Source organism: Seriola lalandi, unplaced genomic scaffold (assembly GCF_002814215.2).
Source record: "Seriola lalandi dorsalis isolate HSWRI2012SDOR001 ecotype SW California unplaced genomic scaffold, Sedor1 jcf7180002053675, whole genome shotgun sequence".
NCBI lineage: Eukaryota > Metazoa > Chordata > Actinopteri > Carangiformes > Carangidae > Seriola > Seriola lalandi.
This window is the reverse complement of record NW_019524228.1, coordinates 69368-94951: the sequence shown is the minus strand read 5'-3', so window position 1 is coordinate 94951 and position 25584 is coordinate 69368. Positions and strand designations below refer to the sequence as shown.

Genomic DNA, 25584 nt, shown 5'->3' with positions numbered 1-25584 from the left:
TATGTAGCGCTTCATTCATTTAAGAAATATGTCGCCTTTGCGCGTTGAAAAATTACCCTAAAGGGAAATCCAGCGTGTTAGAAAGTGAAGCCAGGGGGCCCTGACCAAGCATCCGTATGTGACGAGGTGGGAGTGAGACCGTGTCGGCTCAGCAGTTACACTGAGGAAGCAATGTAGCGATGATGTGTTGACTGTTTCAAAGAGTAATGCTTCCTGGAAGATCTCCAAGCTCATATATTACAACTATTTATTACTCTCAAGTGTTGCAGCTCTTAATCACTCCTTCCCAGACTAAATAAGTATATGAAAAAGCAGACTTCCTGCTAGCAAGGCAATTCAAGTGGAATTACCATACGAGTTCACATATACTATTCCTATGGGCCATGTAGGACAGTTAAGACGGTTAAGTTAATAATTTTTGACACATTAAGATGCCATTATATCACGGAAATACAGAGTAGGAAGCTGCTCTCAGATATGAGGAGGAGGAAGCAGTTGGCTAAGGATCTTGATACACCCAAGAGAGTTTATTAAAGTATTTATATATATATATATATAATGTTTTATTTTTTCCTGTATTTGCATCTGTCATTGCTATTGTGTTTGTAGACTGTACCTCTCAGATTCATTCATGAATCAAACCTATCAAGGTTTTTCAGAACAAAACCCATTGTGCTGTGTTGGAGAAAAAAAGGCCAAGTCCAGGCCAGAGTCTAAGTCTAGACTTCTTCAAACAACATTTAACTGTCTACAAAGTTGCACATTTATTGGAGTCAAAAATTATTTTTAAAAAGAATACCCTGGAGATGGTCAGAGTCCAATGCAATAGAATTTATTCTTTCACAAGAATAAAAATGAGATCAGATCCGGATCCGAACTGAAGACAGAGTGTCTGTGCACCACCATATATAGTTAAGTAATCCCTCCTTCTTAGGTGGGCTCTCCACCTATTTTCTTAGGTGAACCTATGAATGTCATGGACAATGGTGTCCAGCCCCGCATGAAATTTCCCCGATCCAAGCATGCTAGTTAATAGTAGTAGTGCCAGGTGTTCAGAAATATCTATCCCCAACCTGGGCCTCGCCACGGCTGCTCTCTAAGACCATTTTTTCCAGGGCACTTCAGACCATTTAAAAAAAAAAAAAAAACTTTATTCCCTCCAGATTCCATTCTATAAAAAAATGTATTTCAGCAAAACATTTGGTATTGTTTTAAAGGTATGTATAAGTGTAAATAACTAAGGGGTAGGAAAACAAATGCATTTGAGTTTATGGAGTCAATGTAAACTATAATGATGCAGATGACTTTGAAATGTGTGGTGTAATATAGAAATTCAATAAAAGGTTTTTTTTATTTTGGTGATTTTGCATTGTGGGAAGGAAAAGTGTCACAAGCCTCCATCTTTTCGGCCGTTGTTTGGAAACTGATTCACACATGTGTTCTCTCTATCATTATTAAAATTATTAAAATAAACTCAAAGACAAAAAAACAGGGGTCCTGTACAGACAAAGTGCCAAAATACTAATTATGAAATAGCATTATAGCGAAACAGTATACTGTACTGTATATAGCTGGCTGATTGGCACGGGTCTCTGCCCTGACAGATACAAAAGACTGACATTGATCATTGATCACATGACATTTTTCCTTCCCTGTATCTCAACCCTGAGCACCTCTGCCATTTGAGAGGGTCCGATACCGCAGTCTGAAACAAAAGCATCCTCATTCATTCCTTGATCCATGGCTCAGGTAAAAACATTGGCAATACTCCAGGGACAGTTTAGTCAATCGTTTTAATGGATCTCACTCTGCATGACCTTCACATAGTGACATAATACTATTTATTTTAGCTCACCTGCTTCGTACTGTACAATATAGGACAATGTCTTATTACTGCAAGTGATGCTTCATTTTGTTATATGGCTACAGGTTAAATGGAGTGTGACTGTCTGAACAGCTTTATCAGCTGTTCTTTAGTTACCAGTGATAATTTCACGTCACATTCTCATACAATATTTGAAGTAGAATAGAATCAGAATTGTAAAAAGAAATATTAATGATAACAATGTACAGATAAACAATTATAAAAAACAAAACATTATATAATTAAATAATAGTAATGTAATAATATAATAATGTAGCCATATAAGTGTTACAATTCAAAAGTGTATATCAGATCTTTGCATCATTTTCATTTTTACGCCTGTGTCAGTGAAAGCCAGAACCGGAGGCTTTATGTTTCAGGGAAATTTATCAGGGAAATCGCTTCAGATTTGGCACAAATGTTCATTTGGAGTCAAAGATGAACTGATTAGAATCTGATGATCTGATTTGATCATAAAATCTGATCTTGATCTGATTATAATTTTTCAAAGTTAAAGGTCACAGTGGTCACGTTGTTGTGAATGTGATAATTGAAGAACGCCGAGAGGGAATTTCATTACATCTGGCAGAAACATTCACTCGGACTCATGGATGAACTGATTAGAATTTGGTGGTCAAAGGTCAAGATCACTGTGACCACACAAAACCTACACATACACTAATTATGACACAATTTAATACAAATGTCTATGATGCGATAGAATGATGAAGTGAAGACATTTTATATCCAAAACGTCAAAGGTCAACTTCACTGTGACATCATAATGTTCTGCAAAAACACTGTTACGCAAAAACGCTATACTTGGCCAGTTGGCCGAGGCATACAACTGCAAGTAATTGGATTGCACTTTTGTAGTGCAATCGACCACTAGTGGTCAATTACTAAGTTATCAACCACTCAAAGCACTTTACACCACACATTCACCCATTCAAACGCACTCACACCGATTACACACCAGAGGCAATTTGGGTTTCAGTATCTGCAAGGCAGTAATTCTAGTATAAAAAATTAAAATGTGCATATGTCACAGTTATAAAGAAAACTATACAAAGAAATTACAAAAAATGCGTAATTTCAGGATTCACATTCATTTTTTTTTTTTTTACTTTCTCTTTTAAACTTGTGGTTACAGAAGCATTTGTCTGAGTGTAGAAGCTGTAGAAGGGAGTCTCATTCATACTGTATCTCTGGCTCTGCACATTCTGGTGTTTAAGTCCTGCAGAATGGGTAGTGAAGGTCCACTGGTGCACCACTCTCTGTAGGGCAGTTCCCAGACCAGTTGTTGATGCACCCTGCTTTCCAGCATCAGAGTAGCAGGGTCTAAAGGACCCCCATTGAGATTCTGGGGAGGTAAAGGCATTGCATCACTAAGATGTATGTTTGTGTTCTCAGTGATATGGACTCCCAAGTACCTGAAGGTGCTCACCTGCTCCCCAAGTGTCCTGTCAATTCCCAGGTGTGTGTAGTTCTTCTGCTGCATCCTTTATTACCATAGTGACAATAGCAACCACAACCTCTTCCAGGCAGGTGTTCTCATAATTGTTAGTGATCTGGCCTATGCAGCTTTCTTCTGAAAGCATGACTTTCATTTGATCTTCCTGAATACAAAGCTTGTTAATCCATTTTACTTAGTCAATTTTCCCATGAGCTGATTTATATTGTGATCAGACCCGGCGTCTCCCAGAAATGATGTTTATACAGTTTAAAATTAATTCATGTTTTTAATGACATTGAGGTGCGAAACATAATTGCTGCCTGGATTATATTCACAAGCAACACTTCTTGTGCTGAGTGTCTAAACATAACATAAAAAGTTTCAATATGCTTTAGTCAGATTGCAGTGCAACAGTGTCAACATCCGCCAGATTCTTTAATTATGAAAAAAAACAAAAAAACATTTTATTTTATTTTTGAATGACGTCCAAAAAAGTTATCTGGACAGCAAAATAAAGTCAGGTTCTAGGAGACAGGGTTGCAGGTGTAGTGGTGCGTACGACCTGCACTCAACTCTGGGCAGGAGAATTTGTATACCGACTTATAAGAGCTACAGATACAAATCAATGGACATCTTGCAGAATGGGTCTTTCATTATTTTGGTCATTCACAGTAAACAAGAGTTTCATTCCCTGACTTCAGCCTTTGAGGCAGTATTTCCTCCTAGACAACATGAGTGCCCTCCTGAATGGCACCTGGAAAGAAGTCTTAAGCAAATTTCTCCATTGCATTTGTTGCACAATGAGCGTGCTTCATGTCTAATTGGACACATACAATTACAAATATGATGCGAATACAATGGCACCACTGTATACCCACCTACCAAGACACCACTGGGAAAGCTCCTGTCCTAAGAACAATAAATACATAAATTAAAAAAAAAAGTGTCCAGACATCAGTGATTGTGCTTTAACAGGCAGCCTAAAGTAATTTTGGCTGAATACCAGTGAGGCAGGTTCAGTGATTACTCCTCAATTAAACCAGTCTAATGAACTGTCCATGCACCATCTTACACCCCATGACGCTTCTCAGTTTGGTGTCATGGAGGCATATCTGCCGTGATGTGAAAAGAACAGATTAGAGCTCAGCCAAGATGCAGAGTGCAGATTTATTCCACCCACATGTTGCATGGAGACGGGTATGCTGACACAGAAATGCTTCCTAATGAATGCATGGGTTAATTAATGGCCCGATCAGCATACCTGCTGAGGCCTAATATATCATTGTGATTATGGTGGGACATTAGGCAGCGCAAGTGGCTCTTTTTCCATCAGGTCATGGCAGCACTTGTTTATCTGCTTTGTTCAACACAGAGATGGAAAACATGAATACTTACTCATAGCGCATGGACATGCACCTACAGCTACCGCACATAGCTGTTCTATGAAACACAAAAAGACAAGTTGTTTCTGTGTCAGTCACACTGAGCAAAACATTACTTGATTCATTTCTGATATAAATTTTGTCATGACTTCTTAGCGGTACCAAAAAAAAAGGAAATAGAATAGATCTTTATTGTCATTGATAAAAAAAAAAAAACAGCAAAAGTCAATTTAGCAGTTCTTAATTAATTTGCAGCAGAGGATATTTCTCCCAGATACAGTAAAAAATCGGACATATTTATGGTGTTGAGATCTACAAGTCTGTCCAGTTTGGTGCAGACCCAGATAATAACCTGGATAATAATCAGACGTGTAGGATTGTTTGGCCTTCGAGGCGTGCACTTTACTGAGTGCAATTCTAGTTTCAGCTTGTCTTTAGTCTTGGGTGTTGTTCATGTTCTCCAGAGCTGTGCTATGTTGTGGAAATAAATACATACACACACTCAGTTGGCAGTTTAACTATACGTCAAGCAAAAAATGCAATAAATCTGCAGTAAATCCTGCCTTGATGATAATTACAATGTTCATTTTGTGTTCAAACTTTTGTAGGTTGTGATGCTGTTGTGTTTTATGCATTATACTGACATATGCTTCTATTATTTTGTCAATGCTGTTTATATCAATGAGCACAGGCTAAATTACAGAAACGCCCTCCAGTATGATCATACCACTGAAACAACACCTCTCTGAAACAGTTTCAACAAAAACCCAACATATGTACTGTAGTTTTTTTTCTTACCGTTCAGTAAGCAAAAAGGTAAATTTTAGCAAATTGTATTTCTGTTTCCAACATGTTTTAATTGAATTCGGTGTAACATTCAGTCAGACCTCTCACATTTATGAAATATTCAGAATAGAGTAATTGCAGCTCTGTAACACCATCAATTACTGTATTTTCTTTCTTTTTGTTCCTGCTGTTGGTAACATTTAACCACCAGATATTTATAATTTCTTCTGATTGCAGAGAATCACTGTGTCTAAGGTTACTCTATTTAATTACTACATAAAATAGCTTAATTATTACTGGCTGGTGCCCCAATCTTTCTCAAATTTAACTCTATATTTAACATATTTATACATATATTTTTTTACATTTTATCCTGGATAAAGTTTCATTTAAACAACAGACAGTAAACAAAAACATATACCATACCATCCCATCACATTTTATTCTTCAGTGCCGTACCACTTCAGGATTTTACATGCAAAAGCCCAGAACACTTTCTGACAAGCCTTGACAGGTCATTCAGTTGGAAACTGACTATCATGTGTCTGACGTTTTTATGACAGCGAACACCAAAGTTTTGGCTTCAGTTGCAAGTAGTAACTTCAGACTCCAGGTTGTGAGGAAGCTACTACAAGGATAATTTCAGTGTTGGAGCAGCCTGTTTATGAAACACTTCCTAATAAAACTTGCTGAAGTGTTGGTTGGGACTGAGCCCTGCTCGTCGGAATCATATGTGGTTTTCAACATAGAAAGCACCTACTCGATAACTCCATAAATACACACAGATGCTGAAACCAAGAATACCACAGTTTCCAAAGTCCCTGTGCTTGGATAATTTTAGCCATTATCAGTTCTGGCTTGTGTTTCTCTTCTGCTTTTTAATAATCTGATTCATGAATATCAAAAAAAAAAACTAATTCCTTATCATCAGTAGCCTCAGGTGCATCTTCAATAGCAGAACTAAAGTAATTAAAACCCCCCGATATCAAAGAAGATGTTGTTCTGCACTAAACCTGTAACTGCTGTGCAGCGCCATCATGTTACTGTGACAATAAACTATTAAAAACAGGCTGTGTGTGTATATATTCATAGTAACAGTGAGACAACATTGCCATCAACATTGCCATCATGAAGTCACTCATGAAGTCACGCTAGAATTAGACTAGTGGTTCCCTACCTGTGAGCCTGGCCACAAAGGTATTTCAATTGGGCTGATATTTTCAAAACAGTACAATTTTGGTGAAAAGATGTAATAATAATAATAATAATAACAATCTAAATTATGTTGTGTAATGAATTTTAAAAACAAATGATTAAAAACTATTGTATTATCTTTTTCTTGTATTAAGGCATATCACTGTGATACACCGATGGAACTTTTATACTGCCACTGGCCGGATCACATTGTATACTTGCTTCCCACTAAAATATTACATCCATGGCAAAAACTGTATCAAAATATCAAAATGGATAGCTGGCCAGCAACAGGAGAAAGCTTCCCCTGCTTTCAGTTCAGTCCTGAATGTTCCATTGTTATCATTAAAATAAAAGAGATTGTCAAGCGGGCCATGAGAAAATGGGAACCACTGAATTAGACAGTGTTGCTAATGACCAAGGACTATATACAAAATGTGTTAAAGTCTAATATTTGTCACCCACAGCATGGGAAAGTCGCCACAGACACCAGATTTAAAACTCTTTTATACTGCAGAAAGATTTACCTGGTGCTGACAGACTTTGTCAGCATTGTGTTTACTCTTTTCAGAAGGGCTTGATGTAACTAATGTTTCACATGTGTTTTGGAAGCACTCAGAGCTTAATACATAATAAGATTATGTTTTTTTATTTTTTTTTTATTTTTGAATGAAGTCACATATTCAATATTCAACAAGGATGAGGCTAGAGTTGTCACTAGGTGTACAAAGCGCACGACCGTCCCACGAGAGACTGGAGTTGACATCTACATTTGTTGAAACAAACAAAATAATTCAGGATGGAATGTCTCACTATTTTCTGAGTGGCAGATTTTCTCACCTCCTTAACACACATTAATACTCAATTTCCAATAATACTTAATTAGTATCGTATTAAATCTACCCAGATAGTGGGTTGAAATGGAAGTAAAATGTTTGTGAAAAGAGCTTGAACCAATATGACATTTGTTGACAAGTCTCTTTCATGTGAAATCTGATAATTTACACATTAAATATATGCACATAGTGATTGAACTTTATATTATGAAATTCTTGAAAACAACACTTGTTTTTTCCAATCACTGAACTAAGCCTGCATTCTATTGTAGCTTTGAAAAAGCACACCTTGAACATCTCCAGTTCAAGTGAATGTGAGTCATTATAGGGTAATGTTAATGTCTTCAGTGACTAAATGTTGAAAGAGATGAAGTAAAGCTACTGATGATATAACATTAAACATTAACTCAGCTAATCCACAGTGCAAACAGAGTCTGCATGGTGACATCTAATTGTGGAGCAACAAGTGTAATGTATTTTTAATGTTCTGCACACTACTGTCAGAAAACACATGAGGAAGAGAGGGGGAAAAGCTGTTTGCTTATGGATACAGTTTCACCTCCCAATCTAACATCTCTCCTTCCCATCCTCCTCTCATGCTTTGGTGAGGATTGACAGTTTATTTGGATTAATTCTTTTTACCATCTGTGCCGAAGTGATAAGGAAAGACTATATGGTATGTAAAATATTTATCCCTTCGTTTTTCTTTTTGTTGCTCTCTGGGGGGATTTAGCTGGTGAGGCATATAGTTTCTTTAAGAATGAGAATGGCACTCAGTGGAACGCATACATTTGCCCAGGCCAAAAAAATCCTACACGTGTCTGTCAGATCCAGATTATTATCTGGATCTGCACCAAATTGCACAAAGTCATAGATTCCAATGCCATAAATACTGTATGTCTGATTTTTTTTTTTTTTTTTACATCAAGATCCTGGGAAAACTGACAAAAATGTTGAAAAATCTCATAAGGTTAAGGAAAGTGATAAAAACATTCCTGAATCCACCCCTTTAAAGGAGCTATTTGTAAGGTTTTCTATTTCTAAATTGCCAACATTAGCATTAACAGCTGTTTACTTACCAGTCTTGCCAAGAGCTTCAGTCATTGCTGCATTTACAATACAAGAGGTTATAACACACTTTCTGAGCTGCGCTTCTTCTTCAGGGCAAACTCGAAGCTAGGCTAGAAGACAGGCTAGGTAGTTAACATGCTAAAAAACAAGAGCATTGCTTTCCACTGCTGGAGACAGCTCTTGGTGAGTAAATTAATGGAGTTTAATGCTGAAATCGCAAGGTAAATAAAATGTTGATAAAGCTAATGCTGACTAGCAGTAGCAGAACTTACAAATAGCTCCTTTAAGCATATATAAACCAAAATTAAATGGGTTCTTCCTTGACTCATGTCCCATCCCTACACCGAGTAATATTGCTGACAAATGAAAAAATAAACCTCTGCCAAGGCCAAATAATCCTATACACATCTGTCCAATCCAGATTATTATGGTGATGTGCACCAAATTGTACAGTCATAGATCAAAACCATTTTTTTTTTTTTTTAAATCAAGATGCAAACATTAATTCCTGGGAAATTTACAAAAATGTCAATTATGGTGCCGATGCTTTAATTCTTCCTCTGGATCTGCAAAATTTAATGGGTTCTTCCATAGGCCATGTCCAATCCTTTGTTTCAGAGTTTTCTTTTTGCGTAATCCGCTAACAAACAAACCAAAAAACCAACAAACAGACACATGGTAACTCCTTGGCTGAGTTAAAATAATTAGAATAATTGGAATAATTCCAATTAGCTGTTTTCCCTTCTTGTGGTATCAAGAATGTTAACACCAGATGATACCAGTATAGGGCTGAAGAGAATGTAGTGACATTCGTGCAGATATGTGTATAAGAATTTCTGCACATGGAGACTCAGAAACTTTACCATTGTACAGCAAAACTCAACTAAAGAGGCACAGGAGCTTTACTCTCCTCCTCTTTCCTCCTCATCTAATGACTATCGAGAGATCAGCAACTGCAATTCTATATCCTATGACTTGTTTTGTACTCTTTTATCACACTCAAAGAATCAGCACTCCCACTCAACACAACTGCACAGAGTTTCTCATAAAATGGGAATTGAAAGTCAGTGTAAACACCGTGCTAGTATACCCTTAACTGTGTCACTGACCCTCTCAAATTAAGCCAAAACCCCTGAAGGTGCAATTCTGTAGGAGGCATTGACCACAGCCTTGACACTGAAGACTAATAAGTAAACAGTAAGATTTCTACGTTTTTTAAAATTCATATGATCATGATTTTTTTGTTAAAAGTTGTACACCAATTTTGCCCTCTAGAGTCCTTTGCACCGCAGCCTGTGTCAGAAGTCTGCATATCTCAGTGGTTGATAATAATACAGGGGTAACTTCAAGAGACACTTAACCACTTCATACTCTAGTCTTTTTAAAAATTATTTTCAAATATGTGTTTATTTATTTATCTTTTAAATGATGGTTGTATTTTGTACTGTTGCCATGGTAAAAGTCAGCACCTCTTTCTTCCCACCTTGGGGGAAGTACAGGAAAGCTGGAAAAAGTGATATGAAAATGAATCATACAATTCACCTATAATATAACTAACACCGAATATCACTGTAATATGAGCATCAAAATGCACAAGTCCATATGACTGAACTAGAAAGGCAGGAACTGACATCCCTCTTATCAAATGTCTTCTCAGTACAAAAGCAATCTTTTCTGTCTGAGCTATTTTATTTCAGAACATGGAGGCAAATCTGACATGGCCCATATTTAAACTTGTTGAAACATAATAACTTCTCTTTGACTGGGTGTGAGTGACAGCTACAACACATCTCCTTTACCATTCACTGGTTAAAAAACAGAGCACATTTTTATATTTTGGATTGCAAAAGTCTTGTTGATGGGGAAGTACCCTCAGCTACATTAAGATAGCCTTACTTGTGAGTCAGTTTTTGTGTTGCGCTGCTATAAAGTTATGTGGCTTACAAGAAGACAGAAAGAAAAGGTCAAAATCAAAGGAGTACAGCAGAGATATTCAGACCTTGAAACACTAATATGGATGAGGGTACAGGAGATGTGGATCCTACATTTCACATAATGCAGCTCAATAGCAAATCAAATCATGAGTGATGTTATACCTTTAGTGAATGGGCCAAATATTTACCATTGTTGGGTCTGAGCTCCGCCTCACGAGCTAGACACCATAAATGTTGGGTCTGTAGACACAGGGCACCATATGTTGGACCTTTGGTTGTTTATCAATTTATAAGCTATCATACATTAAGAAAATATCAGTATTAAAATAATAACTTTAAAATGAATTGAAGTCCTCGGGGGCACCACCTAAACTAATAGGCAAAATAGCCAATATTAGTTCTGCCTCAAATTATTACGATTAATCTGGAACTCTTAATAATTAACTTAATAACTATAACCAAATTACCATATCAACGGTAAGTTAAAGTCAAAGGATTAGAGTTCTGCTGAGTAGAGGTTGGCAATATTCACACTTGTGCAACATTAAACACACCAGTAGTTATACTTAAATACATTTATTTACAATAGGACAGAGTAAAACACAATGTGTGTATGCGTATGTGTGTATGGGGGTGTGTCTGTGGGGACACGGACAAATGCAAGATGTCCGATTCAAAATGGTCGCTGTGACCACATTGCCTGAACAAGGAAGACTACCGAAAATGGTGATAAAGAAAGGAACCAATCAAAATGGCCGCTGAGACCACCTGGTGTGCGGGGGAGGGAAGGTGTGAGTTTCTTTGTTAGCCTAGCTCATGTAATCTAAAGGTACCAGTTTAGAGGGAGGTGGTTCGCTGCATGCATGTTCTAGAACTGAGATGTACTACAGGTATGTGTGTGAACATACAAGTACACAACTTTGACTAACCACAACCTAAGAAAACATAACAACAACAAAACATTAACCAACAGTTACATATACAAAGGTTTAGATTTCTGCTGCTTAGCTGTGCTATGCTAGGTAAGGTTAGGCCTAGTCAGTTAACATTACCCAGTACTCGTAACAAAACAAACATCCTTTCAAGTGTTGTTGACATATCCAGTGAGTTGTGTGGCTTTCTGGTGGAGTAAAGTCCTGTCTGGCTGTGTGACTTCCGCTGTTATCTCCTTAGTTCTTCTCACAGAGTTAACTGTTCCACGCTAACTCTGCTGTGGCTCCTATTGCTTGGAAAATCAGCTGGCTGACCTTGTGTTGTAACCACTGATTCGAAAGAGAACTTGGTTCATGCCAGTTAATCCTAAACAGGTCGCTGCTGTTGAGGAGAAGAGTGTTGCAGTCTGCTGTGAGCAGGACGGGAAAAGAACTGTTGTCTCAGGTAGCAGGGCTGACCTGGGCTGGGGCCTTGTTGCTCCTTGAAGAGCCGACAGGGGAGAGGAGCTCCTGCTCCTGAGCAAGCCAAAAAGAAAAGAGAAAGAACAGAGAAGGAGATCCGATTTTGTCTGGTAACACCCTGGGAGGTCTCATGTCACACACTGACCAACACTGACTGGTCAGTGAGGTCCCTGTGGGAGGGTCGTCCCCAAGTGTGAACAGTGAGCAACTGTGGGGAAGTGAGTTCTATTGTCTGTAGAACAAAGAGCATGTGGTCTCCACCACTTGAGTCCCAACACCATGAAAGAAAAAAAAAAAAAAAATCTTGTTCTGAGCTCATTTTCATTTGCACTGTGAGCTTGTGTATGTACTGTTGTGTCTTTTTTGCGTTGTGTATTCATGAAGTTACCAATGAAACAGGTCATTTTAATAATAGCAAATAATAATACATTTTATTCACATAGCCCTTTTCAAGATACTCAGACACTTTATTTGACAAATGACACGCAACACTTTGACGTCTGAACAGAGGGGCCAGTGGCCTGTGGTACCTGCTAATCTGACACCTGTGAAAAACAACCTCATAGGTCATTTATGCAGCAGGTTATTATTACACATGGTTATGTTTTGCTATTAGGTGACATCTAGCGGCCACAGTAATTATGACAGCAGCAAATGGAAAAGTGCGGTGATGTAGTTTATAGAGCGACAAAGTCTGAGTCAGGAGGCTGTTGTGGTGGATGGACGGGTAAACAAAACACAGGAATATGACACAAGAGAGCGGTTTCGATTCCAATGTGAAGGTTGCAGTTCATGTTCTTCCATGACCGTTCAACAAAGTTAACCATTTGTTATTACTGTAACCATGACAACAAAGATTGTCTAACGTTGAGGAAGTAATCACTTTAACCCAAATCATGATCTTTTGCTAAACCTTATCAAGTACTTTTTTGTGCCTAAACCTAAGCCAGCCATGACTGTTACGACAGTAACCATGGCGATGAACATATGTATGCCACTCCTGGTACAGTCCGTGTGTTTATTATTATAACCATGACAACCAAGGTCCAATACGCTCCTATGGGATCGTATCAGAGGGTTGAAAAACACGACCTGTATCGTTCAGGTTGGAGGACTGCTACTGGAACTGGAAGTTGATTCAAACAGAATCAGGTTTGAATTTGAATTGCTTTTGGCTGTATTGTATCTTCCATGTTTGTTCGAAACAGAGAACGTTTGAGTTCTTGTGCACGATTTAGCAGCTGGATGGGAAATTGACATGTCGCTTAATCAAGAATCAAAAACAGTTTCCCTCCTGTATTGAAGAAAGCATGTCTCTTAAGCTAATGGCCTTACAAGGACACTGAGGCTGACAGTGTAGATATGCCTCTCACTAAAGAGGTTGCATGCTGGATCTCCTCCAAGAAATGTTTCATCCTTCAGTTTTTACACCTGAGCGAGCATCCATGTATATGCAAGCATGTGTCCTTGTAGGTGTATGCGTGACCTTAAACTCGCTACATATCAATTCTTGTTATTTTCATCTTAAATAAAAGTTACAGGGTCAGCGCGGTTCAAACCCTGCTGCATTTACAGCTCAGAAATCAATTTACTGTAGCCATTAGAAATACTCTTTTTTGAATCTACTTTATCAAAGTAAATAAAGCAAATAAGTAACCAGTAAATTGATAACCACTCATAGACTGTGAAAACTTGAAAGCTATTGCTCACACACACACACACACACACATACACTCAGTTTTTTGTCCTCTGCAGTCGCTGAAGTGGAAGTGACTAATGCTCTAACAAAAGCTGTGGCAGCGTAAATGGAGCCGAGATTCTTTCAGCTGCAAAGCGTCAAGCTCCTATTACATTGCCACCACTCTAAACTGTTTAAATGTAGAAAAATCTCTTGTTCTTCTGTACATTGGAAAATTAGCCAACTGAAAGTTAAATAAACCCGGATGATAAACAGGCATTTGGCAGCCAAAAGTAGAGTTTGTACAAAGTATGAATTTATTCCTCCGCTGGCACACTCACTTGTAAGTTATACTTTTTTTTCTGTTTTATTTATTACTTTTCTTCAACTCTGTTGGTGCTTTCTCAGCGGGATCCAAAGATTTGTCTGAAAATATAGCAGAAGTGTTGCTCTGTGGAAACAGTCAAAGATCGGTGACCCAGCTCCTGTATCAAAGCTGCATTTGGTGACTGGTGAAACCAATCTCTTGTAATTGTGCAGAACTCTGTGGTGCAGTTTCAGCTCATTGTCTCCATCAGTTTTGAATGTCACAAAGCAAGCGTGTGGGCAGATTAACAAAAGAAACCTGATGACTGCTCGAGAGCTGCATTTGCATTCATACAATGTGTCTAGTTACTAAGTGTATTGAAAAATTCTCAAATGTTTGAACAAACATGACTGCTAATAATTGAAATGGTATTAATATTCCCATTTTGATGCTGTTAGAACATCATGATACATGAAAATGTCCTCCTTTTTATAGAAAAACTGAGAAATGCAGTTACTTTATAATGGGACATATAATTATGTGAAATTGTAGAAATTAATTACATTTTAGTGAAGTTGATTCTGTAGTGAAGCAAAAGACACATGGTTATTTTCAGTCATAACACACCAATAGGTATCTACTTATTGTACCAGTTTTATGCAGAGCATGCTTACTTAAGATAAGCCTGTAAAATTCAGCTGATCCAGGTCCTATTCACTACACTGTCTTGTGGTACAGTTACATGCTTTTTATGTATCAGTGAGCTTTTAACAGCCGTGGTGAAAATCATGTGAAACGAAGAACCAAACACTTCACCAGCTGGTTCCCCTGATTAGTTCCTCCTTTCTTGTTGAAGGTTTGCTGATCAGCGTGATGAGCCCCCATTCAGACAGGAAAAAAAAAAAAAAAACACTGGAGTTTGCAGTAAAATGTAGAGAGTCCTCATGTAGGAACACCTAGCTGTTATGTAGCCCACCCTAACTGATATAAATGGGGAAGGACAAAATAATAGTAACACCTGTCTGTTATATTAGGCTAGGATGTATGTCTGGTGGTCCGCATCATCACAGTTGCCGCTTGAAATCGTTTCTTTCATTGTTTTCTTTTTTTCTCTCAACATGATAAATCTGATTATCCAAGTCCAATTTGACCCATATAACATTTGTAATATGGATACTAACATGTTAATACATTAATATACAGCTTGTTAACTGTTATATTAATTTTAGCCAGTTGTTCCTAATAAACTGGCGACTGAGTGAATGTTCTCGAGGCAAAGGAGTAATTATTGCATTTGACAAATATGGCATTTAAGTTGTTTATTTGACCTGATTGTTTACATTTTGTCAAGCAAGAATATTGGACATAAATTTTAGATATCTATCACATCCATATGTGCTTCATATAACTTCTGCTCCACTTCAGAAAAAGTCAGACTTTCACCGTTATTTTTTATTCCTTTTATTACAGGTGTGCACAGGGGGACGTTGTCACACACACAGCATGGCTGAACCGGTCGAGTATACTGTACGCTGGAGAAGATAAATGGTCGGTGGATCCCAGAGTGAGTCTGGTGACCCTCAATCAAGAGGAGTTTACCATCAAGATTGAAAACGTGGACATGACAGATGAGGGGCAGTATGTGTGCGCGGTCCAGACAAGCAGTCGACCAAGAACCACCTCTGTTCACATCCTCGTCCAAGGTAACACATATGTACCACCTCTGCTATTGCTGAGGCTACTGCTACTACTAAATACCAGTACTAATAATATGAATTTTGAAGGAATTCTATAAAACTGCTGTTTCCTTTTAACCAGCTGCCAGTTATAGACCTGTATGTTGAATTTTCTATAGGCTCAGCTTGACAGGTGTCTAATGTAATAATAATCTGATGCACAATTACTCATATCACACTGAGGTGATCTGTTTATGTCACACAGTATAAATGATTTACACTGTGTGATTGATGGTTGTGTTATTCCTGTGCACCAGCACATGAGGGCATGAGTGAACAAACCAGAGAGTAAAAACAGACGTGCTGTCTCTCTTGAATCTCATTTCCTCATTCATTGCTCCACTGGAGCAATTAGGGGCTAAATGCCTTGCTCAAGGAGAGGGAGGGGAGTGTGTGCTTCATTCACTACGTTGGGTAAGGTTAATGGGGAATACCAGATGTTAAGATGCTTTGGCTAAAATTATGTGTGGAGTTGTAATAGTGTCCTCATGGAAATGCAGTGCACAATGAAGTGCACTGCGCTGTATACACATATCATAATGAGTAAGTTAAATGCAACCAATTAAATATGCAGATGAGCCGTGCAGCATAAAGTGCTGCTCGCAAGGCGCCGACCCCGATTTCATAATAGAGAAAGAACCAGATATTATCAGCCGAGTTTGGATTCTCAGTTTTCTTCTTCAACCTGATGCCAAACAATAATAATGCAACATTTATGACACAGAAAAGAGTCAGAGCAACCAGCACCACCTGCATTTTAAAACCACAATTACCATTAAATTGACTCCATCTTTTTTTTTTTTATTCATAATTTCTGAACTGATTGTAAATGAACTCAGAAAAATCTCCTCTTGAAACAAATGATTTTTTATTCAACTAGTGAAAGTTGTAAGGATGGTAACACACTTTGTTGTTGTTCATTTTATTTTGTAAACTTTTACACTGTTAGGGTGCATTTATGTAAATGACATAATTACATCTTAATTCTACTGCCGTGTCTACTTACTTACCGTGTCTATTCCTATAAGTCACACATACATATTCAGTGTAGTTAACAGGCAGGTCACAGGGGCAGGAGAGAGCAGATGCGCATGATCTTGCTGAAGAGCACTTTGACTGATGTGGACACTGGGGTCACTGCAGTTCAAGACTAAGATAACTTTCACCACCAGCTCAACCTTCCTCTTCATTAGAGAGGGTGACTCACATCATGTTAAGGCTAAAGACAGTCTAATATATATTTATTTTTTTTATTTATTTTTTTTATCTCCTGAGAACTTTTACATACAGAATCCCAAAACTCCTGTGCACAAGTTGTTATCTGAAAATAAATATTCAGCCTCGGCCAAAGTCATGTGGTATGTAGTAATGGGGCTCTCCTCTAATAGTCAACCAAAATTTAGTGGATGAGAAGAATCTTTGTCAGTTTTAATTGGTCTGTTGGTTGCAGGGCAAACAATCTAAATTAAATTCCATTCTTCAGATTTGATGGAACTACATAGTTATGCAGTGAAATAATACTAGGGTAATAAGATCGAAGAATGAAGGATGAAATGAAAACTATATGCTAAGAAAGACTAAGAATAAACAAAGAAAGAACAAAAGATACAAACAACATGGTAATTTGTCAGATAATCCCCAAGGATTTAAAATTATAATTGATGACAATTTATATTCCTTGCGACTAGGCTTGGATTGGTCATATGTCAATGTTGCAGATATTTGTTTTGCATTAAACTTTCAAAATTGCTTGAAATTTCCTGCAGTCAGAAAGTAGTTACCGTACCTTTTTCCTCTTATATCATTAGTCAGATGCTCAACCTTTGGAACATTTCACATTTGAACATTTTTTAAAGACAAACTGATTTCCTTGCAAGGGATGTTATAATCTGTATAAAAAGTATTTTATACAAAAGTATGTAAAGTATCATCCAGTGACCTCGAAACAACGCTTCTCTTGAAACACTTGTAAGAGGCATTAATGTTAGGTAAACTACCTTAAAATGATTAAAACCATCATCAGAAACATGCAATGAATAGTCAACTAATGGCTTGTACTAAGTCAACCAGGACAATCTTTGGTTGATGGCAGTCCTAGATTCTACCCTTCTGTGGAACTAAAACAGTCACAGTAACATTTTAACATTGAAAAATAAAATTTAGCATTGAAAAGAAAATCTGAACTGAAAAAGGAAACACTGGGATTGAAAAAGCTGTATTGGAAAAAGTTATATTGGCACTGAAAAGGGTTCCACAGAAAAATAAAACAAAGAGGCAGAGAAAAGTAGACCTACCTGCGGTGCGGGAGTTGCAGGTGAACTGGTGTAAAACCGTTGCCTAGGTATGCGGTCCTGTCAGGCTTCTGAGTATAAACAAACCAAGCGCTCCTTGCTCCTCCCCTCTAGCCCCCCCCCCCCCCTCTATGCCAAAACAGTGAAAGAAAGTTGAAACTGAAGACCAGTGACACAGAAAAAGTAGTGACAGTGTAAAATGTAATTGCCACTGAAAAAAGACAGACACTAAAAAATCACATCATAACACAAAAAAGATGAAAATTAGAAATTAAGATAAGATTGTAAGATGTTGAGATGTGTGAATACAGCTTTTCCAGTACGACTCTCATTTCTAACCCCATAATCTTCCACTTAAAAAAATAATGTTTCTCTGAAATAAGTTGGTAATTGGCACCCACTACTATCTAGTCTACTGTATAATTAATAGACTAAATTATATTATTATATTACATTATCTATATTGACAGACACATTGCTTTTGTAACATACAGTATATGGCATGGGCAAAAATACCAGGACCATTAACCTAATATTTTGTAGCACTGCAATCAAGCACCTTTTGTAGCACTTAATGAGACTTCTTCACTTCTCAGCTGGTAGTTTGGTCCACGCCTGCTGAGAAAACAGCTCCAGTTCCAACCGTGAGTTTCAGCTCTTTGCATGGATGTTCAGTCGGATTAAGATCAGGACTCATAGCAGCCCAATTCAGAACGGTCCAATGTTTTCTTCTCATCTATTCTTGGCTGCTTTTAGATGTATGTTTTGGGTCATTACCCTGTTGGAGGAGCCATGACCTGTAACTGAGACAAAGCTCTCTGATACTAGACCTTCAAAATATTCTGATTTCATTGTGCCCTGCACTGATTCAAAGCTCCCTGTGTTAGACGCGGCAAAACAGCCACAACTGAGAGTTTCACAGTGGGGAAAGCTTTTTTTTTGTTTTTTTTTTTTCTTCTGTGAAGATTGAGCTGATGTTACTTACCAAACAGCTCTGATTTAGTTTAATTAGTTTGCAGGACATCTTCCAAAAAGCCTTGTGGCTTGTTCACATGAATTTCACCATACTCTTCTGAGGCTATGTTATAATTCTCTTTCAAAAGTGGGCTCTTCTCCCATTTAGCCCACTTTCATTGAGGAAGCAGTGGCGTGATGAGACAATGTTGTATGTCGATCCAGGAGGTCCGCTTGTATTAGTTTTGAAGTTTCCCTTTGTTCCTTTACCACTATTTGAACTATCCTTCTGTTCAAGGGAGGTCACCCGGTGGAGCTAAAACTTAATATTAGCAGCTGCGGCCACAGGAATATGAAGCTGCTTTGAGATGGTCTTGTAGCCTTTACTTTGACCATGCTTAGCAATTATATTCATCCATCAGACTCTCCTTTTCTTTCTCTTGTCCATGTTCAGTGTGGTGCACCTAATGATACGAAACAGCACAAAGAGGAAAGGTTTTATAGTTTAAAATGTTTTTAAAAGATAGAAAACACCTGTAATATTAATTGAAGAAAACATTCTGCTTGAAATATCAATCCAATTTACTTATTTATCATCACTTCTAACAGGTAGCAGTCATTTTATCTGGCCATTTTAATATTATTATTATTATTATTATTATTAGATCCTTAATTTAAACAGATAGTCTCACTGAGTTCTAGATCTCTTTTACAAGAGAGACCTGTGTGCAAAAATAGACATACGATTTATACACAAAAAGGCAGTTAACATGGGTGCATGCAGATAATTCACAGGCATACATTACAAATTTTCACATTAAAGAAAAGCATGTGTACGTGTGGTTGTAGATATATACATAAGTACAACCTTTAAAATGTTCCTATGAAATGAGAAAATGTAACTTCATATTTTTTTAGCTCATTCTATTTGTATGCAGTGTTTGAAGCCATTTTTTTCCGAGTTCAGTGTGAACAAGAGGTACAATGTTAAAATGTCCTGTGACCTTACGTTGTAAGCGCTGTGTATAAATGTTATGAAGTAAATTTTAGAAAGTCTTTGCAAGAATTGAGCTTTTTTCACAGCTTCTTTGTTTTATTTCCAAAGGCACACAGGTACACATAACAAAAGAGCTTTTGATTTCATTACTCCTCAGGAGTTTGGTTTAAATGAGGTGTAAGGGCACTAATACTTTTTTTTGCCACGTCTGTATGTTTCAGGACTTTTAGGACTTTATCCCATCTCTGCCTTCAAAGCTCAAGTTTTAAGAAACTGAGGAACCAAAAGTTTTCATCTACAGTAGTTTCTGAAATGGTCTCAGACTTTTGGATCCCACTGTATGTTTATCACATTATGTGCCGACACTTCCCTGAATGGGAGGCTATTTCTGTGGATGATGGCATTTGAAGTACAACCTCATATATTTAAGCTGAAAATCTGTCTGAAATGACATTAGTCTCAGTGATTGATCAGACATTATCGGTGTGACATCAGTCATTCAGCTGGGATTTTATCCAATAAAACAAACTAGAGGTAATGCAGTTAAGTTTTCTGTGTTGCAGTATTCTTTGAACTGTTAGTTATACATGCTGCTCAGAAGTTGACAAGTAATACTGTTAATGTAAACAGTGGCGTCATTATCAGATTGTCATTTTCACTTGGTAATTTATCAAGATTGACAGGAATAAGACAGTCACAGTTACTTGAATAGTTTTTTTTTAAGTACTCTATATGCAGGACACTTTAATTGTTTCAGACACTAACTTGATCACCGTGTTTATGTATGCATAGTTATTTAAAGCCATAAGCACATTATGCTGTCAGTGCTGTAAGGTTATCTTGCTGTTACAGAGTGTAAATTAAGCAGCAGCTCTAATGAAATGATCAGTGAAACTGTCTTCATAAGCGCAGTGATGTCAAGTGTTGTTAAGGAGATTTACACTTTTAAAAAGAGCCCGTTATGTAGAAATGACTCTCGTCCCTTTCTCTTAGAATATTTCATGAGAGGGTCTTCATGGCTCTGAGAGGCCAGTCTCTGGAACTATCGGATCTAACAGCAGTGTGCGATTATCAGTCCCTCGATTTTGTGCAAGTAAACAATAAAAATCCATCAGTTTATCCAATGAAAGTTACCCTATACTGCGTAACAAAGGGTCTCATTTGTGAATGTTTTCTATTTTCTTCTCTAAAATTTGTTAATGAACACTGCATAAAAAGAAAAAAATCTACCAATAAAACTTGTGCAGACCTCATAATTGTTCTTTCCTGCCTGCAAACCTTTGTAAGGAAGGGTTTTCCTTAAACTGGACGTCCACTCCAGATGATCAGTCTTTAGCGCAAGGAAATGAGGAAGTTAATACATTTATCTCGATGAGATCACAGCATGCTTTGCAAAAAAAAGATGAAAGAAACACACATGGTAGAGATGCAAAATAGAGACATAATATAAAAGTAATTTATAGCAGTAAATGAAAAAATTCAATAAAATTCAATAAAGCCAAATCTTAGCTGCTTTTTAAACATGTCCACAATGTCCACACTTCAGTCCAGTGGGAGGGAGTCTCACAGCTCAGGAGGCGCCATGACTCCAAACACATTCTGGTTTAGTTTTGAGCCTGGAACCAATCAGACGACCTTAGAGACGTACTGATGAAAAATGGTTGCAATACTTCTGATCAGCTCTAAGTATCTTGAATTGGATTTTGGACTTCATGGGGAGTCACAAGACAAAGATAAGTGAAGAGGAATTATGATAATCACCTCATTATGTGTGAAAATAGAAGCAGTCTGAGTTAAGATTAGAGATTTAGTCATAGGTTAAGGTCAGAGTGATCTCACAAAACATGGTTTTCTTCAAATTTGGCACAAACATTCATTTGGACTCAAGGATGAACTGATTAGATTTTAATGGTAGATGGTCTAGGGTCAAGGTCACTGTGACCTCACAAGAAACGTTTTTGTCCACAACACACAAATTCATACACTGATTATGACACAATTTAACTCAAATGTCTATAATGATAAAATAAATTGATGACATTTTCTATCCAAATGGTTAAAGGTCAACTTCACTCTGACATCATAATGTTCTGCAAAAACACTTCTGGCCATTATTCAATGCTGTAATTCAGGAAGGAGAGATTGTGACCATATTTCCTGCAAATTGGCTCGATGGCGGAGGGATACTTTATTTTTATTTTAAGCTACATTTTGAAGATGCTACTTGTTTTAGCTACACATTTGAAAAAGGTAAAGTATTTCCGTAAGACTTAACAATCTTAAGTTGCTGTCAGCTGGATGTTTCTGAAAGGACTGCCTCGACTGCTGCTTTCTTTGCTAGGTTAGACTCGTGGCAAAGCTAGCCGGTCACAAACAGATTTTACTGAGGATTTTAAGACGTTTTTAACCCTGGATTTTACTCCTCTATCCTGGTGGGCCACTTGGAAGAATATGTTATTGATGACAGATCCTTCAGGGCAGAGCTACTATTGAGAGCTTGATTACTGAACTACTTAAGTGGCAAGCTACACTGCACGAACGCCTCTATTCTTCACATTTTAAACTGTGTCTGAATTTGGTAAAACTGCTCTTGTTCAACCACTTTAAAAAAAGCCATCTCTTCTTTCCTCTGATCCTAACAATTCTTCACCCATTTCTATGCCTTTATTTGATAGTGCAGTAGAGAGAGACAGGAAATGGGGAGGCAGCGAGGACTGTAGCCTCTACACATGGGGCGCCTGCTTAGACCACTATGCCACATTGCCCATTGCCATTTCTAAGCTCCAACTTTTAGCTAAGGTTTTATAAAACATTGTAACTACAAGATTTTATGCATGAAAACAATATTTTTGAGACATTTCAATCCAGTTGCAGAAAAAAAACATTGTTCCGAAAGTGCTCTTCTTAAGGTTTCAGTGACTTGTTTTTATCACGCTTGGCTCGTTGTGTCACAACTGAACTAGGACTTGAACCAAAATGCACGACTTCGAGACAAAGTACAAATTAACAATATTTTAATAACAAAGTAGCAAAGAAAAATCAGTCTTACAGAGGAATATATATTCAAAGGACCCAAATAAAAATCACTCACAGAGAGGAAAAACTGTAGAACAAAAAAAACCACTCTTTCAAGGAAAACCAACAAAGATTCAGGACAAAGGCAAAGACTAAGTATCAAAATAATGTAAAGCAAGGCCGTGGCAAAAAACATAACACAGAATTCAAAACCTGACTTGGGATAACATGGCTGGCGTGGTTCTCTGAACTGGACAAGACAAACTGGCACAGGATAAAGAGAAATGCAGACTATATACACACACAAGGTAATGGGAAACAGGTGGAAACAATCAGGGCGGGGCAGACAATCAGACCAATGGTAAAACGCACAAAGGAAAGGAGGAAGTTACCTGAAACGAGAGGAGAGTTAGGTTTTCAAAATAAAACAAGAAGTCACGAGACAGACAAAACTAAACATAAGTTAACGTTTCTTCTTGGACATGACACGTTGCTGGATCCAGTCCTCTTTTCCAGTTACATGCTCCCTCTTGGCCACCTTATAAGTATACATAATATCACTTTCCATTGTAACTGACAGTACTCAGATCTGTCTGAGCCGTGACCCTACAAACAACAAACAAACCTGCAAAATACAATCAACACACTGTCAATCTGCTAAACTGTCCTCATGACATTCACAAAACGGATGTCACAAATTCTCCTGCAGCTAAATGGTGACGAGACATAGACATTAATCATAGGTCAGGATAGTGAAAATACCCAATTATCAAACAATCTTGGTTTACTGTCTCATTCAGTGACAGACATCAGACATCTCTGTGTCGTTCTTTATCAAAATCTGACCTTTGAGAAACATGTTAAATCCATGTTTCAATCTGGCTTCCATCAACAGAAACATTTTCAAGGCTCAGACCATTTATTTCTACTGAAAATCTGGCAACTGTTATCCACATCTTCATTACTAGTCGATTAGACTATTGTTAATTCCTTGCTCTCTGGCATCGATAAAAACAAAATCCCTCTCCTGCCTCCAGCTCATCCATAACTCGCCAGGTTTTTAACTCCCTCTATGAAACATGATCCTGGCTTCCTTACATTGGCTGCCTGTTGATTTTAGAAGTGATTTTAGAAGATTTTATTGATTGCTTACAAAGCCCCACAAGGCATCTCCCCAAATTATTTATCAGAAGTCTTATTGCATTATGCCTTATGCCTTATTCCGTCCTAATCCCAGAGATCCGCGGATGCATCACTCCTTGTTTTTCCACGGTCCAGACGAATACAGAGAGGTTACAGAGCTGTTGCAGTCAGGGCTCCTGGACTTTGGAGTGACCTTCCCGAGGAAATCAGGTCTCATCTTTTAAAAGACTCTTAAAAACCCACTTTTTAAAAAAATTGCATTTTGGTGATTCTTTTGATATCTTATGACATTTCTATGACAACTTTATGACTATTTTTGACAAGTACTGATTATAGAGAGCACACAAACCGACAACAGCCAAGTTTAATTTAGGCCTGTCATCATGTTACTGACTGAATAAACATTAATTAGTGACAGCTGATACCTCTGTGATGTTTGTCACCACTGCGCCCAGCTACCATTGAACTTTCACATGCTACTTTTCATTGGTTCATGCAGCAGCTGCAGCTGTTGTAAAGCAGATCATCTTTGAATTCAGCTAGCAGCAGTCAACAGCAGGACTGCACTAGCAACAGTGGTCCAGCTCAGTGACTGAATTATTGTGGTTGTTTTATCAACTTTTTGGGCTTTGGATTGAGTTTTGGATACTTTATATTCACACACGCTCCTAAATACATTTTACATTTTACACTTTGCACATATTCTATTCTTTTTTGCAAATGTAAGTGAAAGGCTCGCACTGGAGGAGGAGAAGCCATGTGGTCTTTAATGATTTCGATGGATCGAGTGTAGAGAAAAACAACTCATATGTTTGTTTATGTTGGAGGACTATCTTCAACCACTGTGCACATGATCGCTGTGAAACATTTGCCGACTATACGCAATCAATAAGCTCAAAACCAAAACTTGAATATGGTCTTAACTCACTGTTGCCTTGGTGACAGCAAAAAAACAGGAGAGAATACAGGAGGAAAGTGGGTTCATTTAGGCAGCTGAGAAATACTGGGATAGTAAAGGTCAGCCATAATGTGTGGGGTTGCTGTATGCGTTGCTGCTGCGGTTGTAACTCTACCAAACAACACAAGCAATGATGAACCATTTCTCAATCACTTTCCCATACAACCTATTTAACTACTGTAGCACAAATTCAGCAAAAAATATAATAATAATAATAATAATAATTATTATTATTATTATTATTTGTACTTGAATTTATATATAATGAGATTTGACCTGCCATAGTTTCACTTGCTTGCAACACCGGCATGCACACACACACTCTGACTGGCTGTCACTGAAACGCTGTTTGTTGTGTGTAGGGCTGTTATTAAACAGATCGGAGGAGATCGATAGACAGGAGACGTCACTTCGTCGCAGTGCCTATAACAGGGAAGTGAAGGGAGGGTCAACAAGAGAGGGAGAGAGAGAGAGAGAGAGACAGAGCTGCAAGCCATAAACAGCTGTTTCTATGCGCCTCCCCCTGCTGATTTTGAGTGATTATTGTGAATGCTCTGATTATTAAATGCAATAGCCTAATTAATGCTT

General features: G+C 37.7%; 1 protein-coding gene across 4 annotated transcripts in view; it reads left to right on the top strand.

Annotated features, from left to right (window-relative positions):
- ntm (neurotrimin) overlaps positions 1–25584 on the top strand; it is a 430835-nt gene that overhangs the window by 353629 nt on the left and 51622 nt on the right. For all 4 annotated transcript variants that reach the window (XM_023401410.2, XM_087172715.1, XM_023401411.2 and 1 more), the window contains one exon: positions 15373–15605. In XM_023401410.2, the coding sequence (XP_023257178.1) occupies positions 15373–15605 (233 nt within the window). The remainder of the gene's footprint in view (positions 1–15372; positions 15606–25584) is intronic.